Below are 12451 nucleotides of genomic sequence, written 5' to 3'. Positions count from 1 at the left end.
GGACAGACTCGAACCCAGAACCCCCAGCGCCCAGGATGCCGCAACGTCAGCCTCACTCACCCAGGAGGGGATGCACGGGGTGGCCCCAGCCTCGGAGGGGCATCTCCCAGGAAGGTGACAACGATCAGGTGTGGAGGAAGCCTTGTGCACGTCTCAAAGCCACGCCAACTCTGTCCCAGGGGAGAGACAGAGGCGCCAGGACGACGGGGGTCCCACAGGTTCCAGTCCGTCTGGTGGCCCAGCTTGTGAGCCTGGGGACCGAGCCCCTCTCAGGGGCGTCTGAGGGGTGGGGGACGTCGGCTGGGCCAGGCCCGAACCTGCAACTCCTCAGAAACCTGCTTTGTGACGATACTAAGGGCAGCTGGCACTTCCGTACGATGACCTCGAAGGACACCAGGGTCTCTGAGGATCTGCCAACATCCCAAGACTGGGGCCTTCCTAGAACTCAAGATTCTGTGGGCTTTGTTTTTTGGGGGTGCAGCATCCTGGTGGCTGGAAAATAGTCGATGAGGCACAGGGTCGGACCCTCACGGAGCGGGGCTGACCAGGGCATCTGAGCCGGGGCCGGAGGTGCCGGCCCGCGGGAAGCGGAGGTCAGCAGGGGCCTGGTTCCTGGGGTCTCCAATGCAGCTGGACCAGAGGGGGCGGTTCGAGGACCCGGGAAGAAATGCCACTGTGCACGTGGACCCTGGACATCCGAGTCCCGTCCCGAGGCTCCACAGGAGAGCAAGGGGACCCACTCGCCCCACGGGACGTTTGGGGGGGATCTTGCTGATGAGCCCCCGTTTGCCCAGAGAGCAGCAGCTCCGCCCACAGCAGTGCCAGGATTCAGAGGCAGGAGGCTGACGCCCGAGACTGGCTTTCCCTTCTCCCGAACGTGACCAGCGACAGACCTTCCCGGGTGACACTCCCGTGTTCCACAAGGGTGGCCGCGGGCGACGCTGTTTATGGGAACTCGCCGTCCACCTCAGAACGACACAGCAGTGGTTCCTGCCTCCTCTGTGAACCCCACCACGGGGTGGGGGGCGGATGCACTTCCAAGGCACAGTGTTGGGTTGTTTAGCGGGATTTGGTCACTTAAGTGGATGGACAGGCAGCTGCCCAGAGGCCACGAGTCTGGAAACGCGGAGTACAGACCAGCAGCATTTCAAGAGAATTTCCAAAGGCTCGTTGGTGTGCGGGGGGCTTTGGGACGACCAGCATGCACCTCGGGGAGACTGTGGGGCCTCCCTTGTCTGACGTGAGGGAGGTGGGCCAAGGCCAGTGCCCAGGGACTGGCCGGAAATGGTCAGACGCTGGATTTTCCTTCTGACAAAGGACCAGCGGTTTGCTGGTGCCGTGAACCTCAGGAATTCACCGTCCCCCGTCCTGGACACTGGAAATCTGAGGTCGTCCAGGGGTCCTGGGGCTGGGCTCCCTCCACAGGCTCCAGCGAGGGCCCTTCCCGCCTGTTCCAGCTCCGGGGGTCCCCAGGAGGCCCTCCCGTCTCCGCCCCTGTCCCCACATGGCTTCTGCTCTTCTGCAATCCAGTCGCTGGATGACTTGGGCATCCCTGACCAGCCGGCGTTACCGGCTCATCCGAACCTCAACCACCCAGCAGTCCCCTGGTCCCAGGACACAGAGGGCTGGCCTTGGAGGTGGCGGGAGGTGAGCTGTGCATCGTGAAGACACAGCAGGCTCATCCTGAGGAGCTGTCAGCTCCGCACTGAGCCCGTCCTGGTCCTGACCATCCGCTGTGGCTCTGCTAACCCATCTGCATGGACGACGGGGGCCTGAGTCAACGAGAGGTGGCGGCAGAGGACAGGCCAGCGTCAGACAAGGTGGGTCCCAGCAACGCTGAGCACCCAGCCGAGGAGGGCTCCTGCCGGGGTCCACCGGGGGCCCCGGAACCCAAGCCAGAGCTCCAGCATAATGAGGAGGGTGAGAAGAGACGGCACACAGGGAGCCCCCCAAAGCGCCGATACCCCAACGAGAGTCTGTCTCCGGGAAGTCTCAGCTCCTGGGGTGCATGTCCAGTCCAGCCCGCTTGTCGCTGCTCGGAGCCAAGCAAGGAACACCCAGTGCCCAGAAGGGTAGAATTTAATTATTCAAGGCACCTGGAACCATGTGACACTCTGGCACCACAAGATTTAGGGAGCAGACCCCCTGCTCAGGGCAACACACCACGTGGCCTGTGCTCTGTGATGGCCAATGCACCTGTTTGGGGACCGCGCCCCGAGGGCGGCAGCAGGGACAGTGTGGCTTCTTCCCAGCGGGGCAGCCGCCCCGAGAGGACGTCGGGGGTCACGTCGGGGATGCCGGTCATGGCGCAGCTTCTGCCCCAGAGTTCCCGCTGCAGGTCCAGGTCGTAGGAGACGGCCAGCGACCTGGTCTCTTTCTCGTTGTAGAAGTACCGGCCCCCCACGCCCTCCAGCGCGGGGGAGACCGCCGTGTAGACGGTGGTCCAGGATCCTTCCTCGGGGGTCTGTGGGGGGGAGGGAAGGAGACCGGGGCGTGTCGGCTTTGAGAGCAGAGCACAGGCTTGTCCCCTTGCACCAAGCCTGGGGGGTGGGGGTGACAGGGCCCCACCCCGGGTCCCTGCCCGCTCAGGAAGCCGGGCCTCAGAGCCGGTGGGCTTCTCTTCAACACGAGCCCACAGGAATGCACACCCACGTGGGTTGGATTTGCTCGTCGGGTTCATTCATCCCGACAGACAGACACACGTACAAATCCCGATGCAGCCGTGGCCGGGCAGCTCACTAGATTAGAGTGTCGTGCCTAATACACCAAGGTTAGGGGTTCGATCCCTGGTCAGGGCACGTGCAAAATTCAATGCATGATGCGTTGGCACACGGAATCACAAAGCAATGTTTTTGTGTGTGTGTCTCTCTCTCTCAAATCAATCAATAAAAATGAAAAAATCCCTGATGGAAACATTCAGTTCAACCACTGCTTCCGAAACCATGATGCGGATGAGCTGCCTCAAAGCAGGCGCGTCCTGGGCCTCTGGGTTTGATCCTCGATATCGAGTGACTGGATGGAGCAGCCCAGGGCGGGGTGGCCGCCGGGATGAGGTCGCGGCCCCCACTTTTTAGATGGGGCTCTGAGGCTCACGGAGGTGCAGCCACTTGCCCACGGCGGTGGACACGCTGGGATTTGAACCCAGAGCCACCAGCTCCCCGGTCCAGCTCACCCGGCCTGACTGCCCCTCCCCCGAGTGAGTCAACAAAAACTTTGGGGACCCCCTGAGTGCAGCTGGGGTCTCGGAGCACAAAATGGGTCCTCCCCAGAGGGGGTTGTTGCAGCTACGGACGCAAGCACAGGGGTCGTGCGTGTTCTGAGCCATTCACTGAGAAAAGAGACATTAACATCTATGCACCCGAGGAGACCAGGGGTGGCCTGCTCACTCTGCAAAGGGCCCCCAGTCCCTGACCTCACCCCAGGTTCCCGGGGAGCCTTTCCTCTCGGAATGCCTGCCGTCAGCCAGGCAAACCCATCTGTGGCATCTGTGCAGTCGTTATGGCAACAGTCTCCCGGGTCCATGCTCACCCAGCCCCGCCCCCGTGCCTCCCCCGGAAATGGCCCCGCCCCCGTGCCCCCCCCCCTGGACTCCGGTCCACCCGTGCTCCTTCGCCTGATGCGTCTGATCCTGACTCCTCCTCCCCCCTTCTCTGCCCCCGACTTCGATGTCAAAATACCAAGACCTGCGTCCGTGTCCAAGGCCGGGGCTGCCTTTCCTATCGGAGCCATGAGGGGCACCAGCGTGCTCCCACACGCGACCGGTGGCCACACACGTCCACCCCCTTTGGGCCCGTCGCCCCCAACACGGCCCACGTGGCCTCGTGCGGGCCGCCCGGGGTGGGGCGCCCGCCTCAGATCCCAGACCCAGAAACCACGACGACCCGCGGGCGGCTCACCTTGAACAACCACCAGCTGAACAGCTTCTGTATCAGACGCGTGCCCCAGAAGACGTGCTTGAAGAGGTCCGTGTCGACCACGCCGGGGTCGGCGGCGTTGGCCGTGACGTGGCTGCCCTGGGCCGCCAGCAGGCGCTGCAGGTGGTAGGTGAACAGGACCAGGGCCAGCTTGCTCCCGGCGTAGGCGCTGTGCGGAGAGTAGCAGCGGCTGCAACAGGGCCAGCGGGGAGGCGGTGAGAAAGCTGCCCGTGGCCTGCCTGCAGTGCTCCCTCCCTGCCCCGCCCCCACGAGCACGAGCGGCCCCTCCCACGGACCCTGGGGGTGGAGGTTGGAAGTCCCTTTTCCAATCTCCCCAGCAGCGCAAATGTTTTAAATGCATAGGCGCCTGACATTCACCTTTGCCTTGCAAATGCCTAGTGGACACATCGCCGCCCACGCAGGCTGGTTACCAGCAAAATAACCATGTGAGGAATGAGGGGGCCGCCCACCCCAGTGAGCCCCCCACTGTCAGGAAGCCCTGGGGGGCTTGGAGAGCTGAGGAGCCCTCGTTCCCCATCCCATGCTTCAAAGTCGGCAAAACAGAGTGAACCTGTGCAGCCCTGAACCCCTCCGTCTCGGACCCCAAAGGAGGCGGAGCCCCTGGTTCACGCCCTCTGCCCATGAGCTCGCTGGGGCCCCGGGCGCGGGCCGTGTTGTCTGCGCCGTCTCGGGAGGCGTAGAACCAGCGTGGACACGGGACCCACACACCCGGGGCCGGAGCCCCTTTGTGGGGGCATCTGTTTGTTAAGATCTGTGGGGTGCTCTCTGGGCACGAAGTGACCATGGATTCCTGAAACATCTCCGATTCTACGGCAGAAAGCTCCAGCTCTCCCCTGTGCAGGAACATGTCTAGAGATGGCCGGTTAGCTCACGTGTGTGCCAGGCCGGTTTTTCCCCGTTGACTACTCGGTGCTGGCGAGACACGACCGGGCAGGGTCCCAGGAGCGACACAGGAGGGCCGCGCTGCCTTGGTCCATTCTGCTGTGTCTGGCTGACCGCTGGCCCTGGGCCGCCGGGTGGTGGTCACGCTCTACGTCCCGAAAGTACTGTTGTTCCTGGAAGGTCCCTTGTCGGATGGCCATGCAGCGGCTGGCTTCCATTTCCTCTGACGCGGCCCATGTCTATCGCCTTGACCTTCTCAAGCTGAGCGGAACCTCTTATGAGAACATCCATGCGTCATCACTGTCAGAATCTAGCACATTCAAATATTTTTTTTTAAAATGCCCTGCCTGGTGTGGCTCAGTGGATTGAGCACTAGTCTGTGAACCAAAGGGTCGCCGGTTTGATTCCCAGTCAGGGCACACGCCTGGGTTGCGGGCCAGGTCCCCAGTAGGGGGCGCACAAGAGGCAACCACAGGTTGATGGTTCCTTCTCTCCTTCTCTTTCTCCCTCTCTTCCCTTCTCTCTAAAAGTAAAATCTCTCTAAAAAAAAAAAGGCACTGTAGCCCTGGCCAGGTGGCTCAGTGGGTCAGAGTGTTGTCCTGCATGCAGCAAAGGGTTCTGGGTTCGAGCTGGGTCCGGGCGCAGGCCTAGGTTGCGGGTCCCGTCACACACCAGGGCGTGTACACGGTGTCACCGATGGACGATACCCTCTCACGCCCATGTTTCTCTCTCCCGAATCAACAAACCGGAAAAAAACCCACCCACCACACGTACGTCTTTGAATCTGTTCACTGCAGGGTCTGACATTTACCCTACGCACCAGGCAGCCACAGAGACTCTCACGGCACTGAACCCTAAATCTACGCAGGTTCCTCGAGGTCACGCCGGTGACCTGCGTACGGGTGGCTTTACAGGGCGGAGGGAAGGGGCCAGAACGGCACGTTCTGAAGGTCCGGCGTGAGGACAAATCAAGACGGCCCCCTGTGGGAGGAGATGGAGTAAGTCCGAGGGCGCAAGTGAGTTCAGGAGGGCTTCCCTGCCCCATGTGGGGACAAGGAAACACGCACGGTGGACGTGAAAAGCCGCCCGGAAAACAGAGCAGAGGACGGGACACCCGGCCCAGGTCTGTCAACAGAACCCCAAGGACGAAGGAGCAAGGCAGCCGGGGCCGGAGACAATAAAGCGTCGGACGTGCACAGAAAGCAGCAGCCGGAGAGAACCTACGAATCCACTTCTCTGTTAGGGTCCTCGAATGTGCAGGCGAGAGAAACTCAGGAAACGTCCACACCGCTTGATTCGAAACACGGACATGTTAATCAACTGCTCACATGCTGTAGACCCGAAACCATAAAAAAAAAAACACCTTCATTTTCAATACGTAAAAATCCGGCTGCTGGGACCCCTTGGAGGAAAAGCGGAAGCTCAATCCAAACTCAAAGCCTCGGGCAGAAAAAAACTTTTCTCCTTTCCTTTCGGGGTCTGTGGCTGGACGTTGCAAACGAAAGCGACCCATGGCACACGCGTAGGAGAAAAAGCTACACGTTTTAGTTTCAACGGGACAGGTTTGGGTGGCTTTTTAGGAGAAAAGTATGGAAAGCGAGACATTTCGATTCCACGGTTTCTATGCTCTTTGAGAGAAGGGGGAAAGGTGCAGAGAGGCAGCAGACGCAGGAAGGAGGAGAGTTTGGTTTTCTAGCGGTGCTCAGTGTGTGGGGAATCGTATTTCTATACGTGCAATTTATGGCAAAGCTCATTTCTTCACAGTTTCAGGTCGAGGATAAAGGAAGCTTCTTTGGCCTGGCGCTTGTGGGTTCCATAGAGCCCTCCCACCGAAAACACTTTGATGCCGCGGTGGCTTGCTTGCGGTCGGCTTGTTCTGACCCCTAAGACTTTCTCTACGTTTCAGACCCAAAGGAGGAAGGATGACTCATTCTGTTTTGAACACCATGGATGCATCTCTGTGAACAGACTCCACGGTACAAAAATGTCCAAGGGGTATCCTGCAGAAAACACTATTGTCAGAGGGGACAGCCACCTGCTGTCCTTGTCAAGGACTCTGGACGCCTGTGAGCTTCTGGACGCCTGTGTCTCTAGTGAAGTACAGGGGGTGTCCCCCACACTAGGGGGGTTGCTTGGTCTGCGTCAGGAACTGCTGGGACAGCCTCCCCCAGCTCATAGCAGTGACTGGGACACAGCCAAGGTCACAGCCGAGGGGACACAGCCAACGAGACCGCATTCCCAGCAACATGCCGGGGGTACAGTACGTCACACATTTCCGTGGGGCAAACGACTTTTGAGGTCCTCGTTTAAAAAAAGAAAAAAACAAACTAGCGGCTATGAACGGAAATGGACATCCATGGACTCCTATTTTTTAAAAAAATACACATGCTTGTGATTCCACTGAGGGGTGGCCTGGAGAAAATATCCTTTTCCTTCCACCCTCTGAGGTTCGGCACCCGGGGCGTGCCAATTAAAGTGTTCAAAGACACGCGAACAGGACAAACTAAGCGTTAATGGCGTACATACGCAGAAGAGTTTACACGCTTATTCTCACACTCAGCATGCAGGGCCCAAGCAGGCAGCCAGGGGATCGAGTTGATAGTCCGTCTTAGTGTGAACCAAGAAAAAGGGTTTTGGCTTCTGGTTGGGGAGGGGGCGGAGCACGTGCGTGGAGAACGAGGCTCGTCCAGCTGCACAGATGAGAGGCTCTGGTCCTGGTCTGCAGACAACTTTCAAACAAAAAGTCCTTTGTGCTGTGCATTTCCTCTACAAGAGGGGACGTTTGCACGTCATTTTTAAACAACTATGGGAAAGGAAGAGAGTTTTTCCTAGCTCCTGGCTCTCAACTGCCTTGCGTTTAAAATAATCCAGAGACCAGCTTCAGCCGGGTGGATCAGCTGCTCGGACCCAGAAGGTTGCAGGTTCGATTCCCCCCCAAGTCAGAGTGCAGGCAGGAGGCAACCCACCGATGCTTCTCTCTCTCTCTGTCAACAGCCATCAGCATACCCTTGGGGTAACGACCTACAGGGTATTATACTACGCAAACTAACTCGGTAACGGCCAACCTGTGAGCACAGCAAAAGAAAGCAGTGCCTTTGATTGCTTCAGTTAATACCCAGAGGTGGTACATACATATAGTGGAATATTACTCAGCCCTGAAGAAGGAATCGTTACCATCTGCAATGATGTGGATGGACCTAGAGGGTACGAAGCTCAGGGAAATGAGTCAGACAGAGAAAGACAAGCACCATCTGATTTCACTGATCTGTGGAGTCCAATGAACAACATAAACGTACAAACAAAATAGAGACAGACACACAGACACAGAACAGACTGATGACTGTCAGGGGAGAGGAGCGGGGAAGCCGGGTGGAGAAGGTGAAGGGACCGAGAAGCACAGGCGGACCGTTACAGGAGGGTCACAGGATGTCAACTCCAGCACAGGGAACACAGTACTATCATAATCACTCTGTGTAGGTCCCCGTGGGTGCTGGAAATATTGGGGGGGGGTCCCTCTGTAACGCGTACGACTGTGTGACCACCGTGCTGCACACCTGAAACCAATACAAAAAAGTGTCACTGAAACACTGTTTAAAAAATTAAAAGAAAAAAATGGCCTCGCCCCCTTTGCAGGCACCTTTCTAAATCAAAAGGATGGAACGAGACAGTCGTCACTGGCTCTACAGGAAACTCAAAGCAAACGGAGTCCGCTCACCAGCAGGTTCCCCACACGCTCTCGCCTGCAGCCCGCCGGGGCCCCTTCCCCACCAGGGTCGGGGCTTTGTGTGAGATCCTAGACCCTCTCGCTGTAGCAAACGAGAGCCAGGCGCACCCGTGTCTGCAGTCTGTCCCGCATACGTGTGATTTTACAGTCTTCAGACTCACTCTTGCTTGAAGGAACCGAGACCAACACACGCTGGTGAGCGAAGGGACCACACACTCACCGGGCGACATTATGGGTGATGTGAGCTATGCAATGTCATGCCCCTGCTGAATTCTGGAAGTGCTGGCGGGTTGCACGCTCTCTTGCAAACACCAAGCCCCCTCGGGGGAGACGCACTGCTTTGCCCCCCCCCCCAGGCCCCTTTGCAGGAGGACTGGACTCCGGGGATTGCAACGTGATGAATCCAGGCAAACAGAAAGCCTGGCATCCTGGCAGCAACGTGAGCTGTGCCGGAGAGTACCTGTCATGTTGCATCTCCTGCTTGGTGTTCGTGCCCCTGGAAACGATGGGGTTTGTCAGCAGGGAATGAAAGGGACAAAAGAAAGGACGAGAACAGAGGCTTGTCGCGAGGGAAGTCAGCCACTTCCTACCTCCCTTGGGCTTCCGGGAGAGGCGCAGGGCCTCCCTACCGCCGGTCGTCCTCTGGGCTGAGGGGCGCCACAGGGTGAGCCTCCCAGGGTCCCACAGACCTCGGACACCCCTTAGAAGCCGGTGCAGGGTACAGGAGACCCCCACACGAGGGGGGTTCAAACCACACAGATTCACCCTCCCGTTCTCGAGACCAGGAGTCTGAGGTCCAGGGGTCCCAGGGTTGAGCTCCCTCCACAGGCTCCAGGGAGGGGCCTTCCCGCCTATTCCAGCTTCGGGGGCCCCAGGCGTCCCTGGGCTGGTGGCCGCGTCCCTCCTGTCTCTGCCTCCATCTCCACGTGGCTTCTCCTCCGAGTCTGTGTCTCCTCTTCTGTCCCTTCTCAGGACACTGTCACTGGACGCAGGGCCACCCTGACCCCGGACGACCTCCTCTCAGATCCTTCCCTTCCTCCCTTCTGCTGAGACTCGATTTCCATATAAGTCCCGGCTTCCACGTCCTAGGGGTTGGAACTTGAACGCCTCTTAAATCTGGGGCAATGGGACACGAAGGTGCCACAGCCTTCCTTTAATTTTCAGGTGTTTTTATAGGAACCAAACGCCCTGTCCTATGATTGTACAAAATAGTGCGTGTGCGCTCCCCTCTTCGGCGGCTGACGATAAGGTTCAGCTCATACCGGGGCCGCTGGAGGAGCTGCTGACGAAGATGTTTGCAGGGTGATGGTAGCTCTTGACGCGGTCGACTGCGGTCACGGTTTTAACCTGAGAGCGCTCCGACGGGTAAGTATGCACTTAACGTGGCACTTCCACAGTAGCAACCGGGCAGTGTGGCATCTGGGTAAGTTGAGGCGGCGGCGGGCGTGGTTATCTACACGCCTCGCTACCACGTGGTAATGGGTGGATGCGGATAAGGCGCTGAAATGTGGGACAGCGAACCAGTAAACGGTTCGTAGGTATTGTTATAATTATCACAACGAGACGGCTTTACACAGAAATGGTCGGTGACGAGCACCATGCTGCTTTGATTCCGAGCGCTCTGCCCTGCGTGTCGCCGCGCCGTCCAGGCCAGGGGTCCTGGATCTAGGCCCCCACCTGCTCAGGGAGCACAGACCCACCTGCTCTGAAGGTCGTCCAAGTCCAGCTCGCCGACGTAATGCGTGGCTGAGGACATGCTGACCACCCTGGCGCTGCGGCCGGGGCACCCTGACTCCTGCAGGGTGTCCAGGAGCAGGTTGGTGAGCAGAAAGTGTCCCAGGTAGTTCAGGCCGAAGTGCTCCTCAAATCCGTCCACGGTCTTCCTCTGCGGCACCATCATCACGCCGGCTGGGGGCAGAGGGGTTGGAGGGGGGCGTGAGATGGGGGCAGATGGAGAGGTCGTCCCCCCGCACCCTGCGCTCTAGCACGACCAGCTCTGGCTGTGGCCGCTAGGCCTCCCACCTGGGCCTGAAGACACCTGCTCAGGAAGGGTCACTGGGCTCGAATTTCAAAGCACAGCCTCGAAACCACTTCTGCAAACACGCTTCTCCTGCACACCGCGTGTGTGAGCCTGGGAGCAGCCTGTGCTGAGCAGCCCTTATAAAGCAGTTCCAGGAATCCTATTTCGACCGATAGGACTTAGGCTTTCTCCAACCAATCAGAGCTGCACAGTGATACCCTCCTCAGCATCTTCACTGAGCTCTATTCTGACCAATCAGGACATGGCGTTTTGGACCAATCATACTGCTAGAATTTGGAGCCATCATTTGCATGAAAATAGACCAATCGGAGACCGGGGACGGGGGAATTGTATTTATAAAAGTGAACCTCCCTACGTTGTGTAAAGCGTTTTTGTCGCTCAGCCTGATGCTAAAGTTTCGAGTGAATGTTGGATCGGAATAGTCGTCTATTGAGGCTCTTGGGCCTGCGTGTCCTGCGCTGCACGAGGTGGAGCAAAACCTTCCCGTTGTGAAACTCCGTCCTTCTCTATGTGCAATTAGTAGGGTAACAGCGACTGTGATAAAATGGCAGCAGGCATGCAAAAAAGTGAGCACACCCTGGCTCGGATCACCGGGTGTGCCCCAGAGACGTTATTACTGTGGACAGAGCAGCGGTGCGCACGAAGAAAGGGAGGCCCCGCCCCCAACTGATGATCTGGGCTGAACGGCTCAGCCCCGGTGGGGTGCTGACGTCCAGCGCTCGGTGCTGTTGGGCGTGTCGCCATAGCACCCCTATTCGCAGAGTTTCCCCCAAACGAATTCACCCCATGGGGCCCTGTGCAGCGTGCGGACCCGTGTGTTCCCTTAGACTATGCACCGCTTGGGCCCCAGAACAGCCACAGGGGCCGTGATCCCGTGAACACGTCACATACCCCAGGCTCGGAGCGCCCCCTCCATGCCAAATGCAGCTTAGCCACACCCGGACACCCGGGTCCTTCCACGGAGGCGTGCGCTGGACGCAGCCATGGCTGTACCACGGAGTCCCCTCCAATGAGCCAGCTTGCACCGATGTGTGCGTCTGTGTGCATGGGTATGTGTTCTGTGTTTATGTCTTTCTTGAATGTATATGTGTGTGTGTGTTTTATGTGTATACATGCATGTGTGTTTGGGTGTATGCGTTTTTTCTCTCAGAGGCACATGCATTTCCATATGCACACTTAGACATTTTTTCCTGTGGATCAGTGCATGAATTAGCATACATGTTATTTGGCATGCATAGACCAGGCATGTCTGATTTGCATATTGGCATATGTATACAACATGCATATGCATTTCTGTTTATGCACACGTCTGAGTATGTAAATGTGCTTGTATCTGGAACTTCTGCTTCCTTTTCCAAAATAGCATTTTTGGAGAGGATAGTCAGAATTGAGACTATCTTTTGTGACAGCCAGGGGCAGGACATCTGGTCGACCATCCCCACTGAGCCGGGGTGATAAGCAGTACCTACCTCCTGCCACAGGGGGGAGCCATCCCGCACATCTGCTCTGGCTTCCCCATTTGGGGCCAAAACCGGTCGCAATTCCTATGTCCCCACATTGTAAACAAAAAGACACAGTGGTTTGGAGCCCCTGGGGTTGGGGGCGGCTTGTCACCCAGCAGCGGCCCCTGAGATTGTCCACGTGCCTAAATTGTGCATTTCCCATTTGGGAGCCCTGTCTTGGGGGGAGAGGAGCTACCCACACCCAGTCTGGAGACCGGAAAAATCTCCGGCAAGGCCCCTTTCACAGGAGTAGGGGGCCTGGGGCTCCATGGGGATGTCTGGACCGAATTCTGGGGTGTTAACAGGGGTGGCTTCCTAAGGCTTCAGTCCAGTTTGAAGGGGCCGGGAGGCTCAATAAAAACGCATA

General features: G+C 58.1%; 1 protein-coding gene across 1 annotated transcript in view; it reads right to left on the bottom strand.

Moving 5' to 3' along the window:
* Positions 1-2061: 2061 nt before the first annotated feature.
* Positions 2062-12451, bottom strand: part of DHRSX (dehydrogenase/reductase X-linked) — a 61342-nt gene continuing 50952 nt past the window's right edge. The window contains exons 5-7 of the mRNA XM_037140457.2: positions 10242-10449; positions 3897-4104; positions 2062-2464 (exon numbers count right to left, since the gene is read on the bottom strand). Of these exons, the coding sequence (XP_036996352.2) occupies positions 2150-2464; positions 3897-4104; positions 10242-10449 (731 nt within the window). The 3' untranslated portion in view covers positions 2062-2149. The remainder of the gene's footprint in view (positions 2465-3896; positions 4105-10241; positions 10450-12451) is intronic.

The sequence above is a fragment of the Artibeus jamaicensis genome, unplaced genomic scaffold (genome assembly GCF_021234435.1).
Source record: "Artibeus jamaicensis isolate MK-2021 breed Jamaican fruit bat unplaced genomic scaffold, CSHL_Jam_final contig_859, whole genome shotgun sequence".
In the NCBI taxonomy this organism is placed as follows: domain Eukaryota; kingdom Metazoa; phylum Chordata; class Mammalia; order Chiroptera; family Phyllostomidae; genus Artibeus; species Artibeus jamaicensis.
Note: the sequence above shows the minus strand (reverse complement) of the source record. Positions and strands in the feature narration are given on the sequence as shown.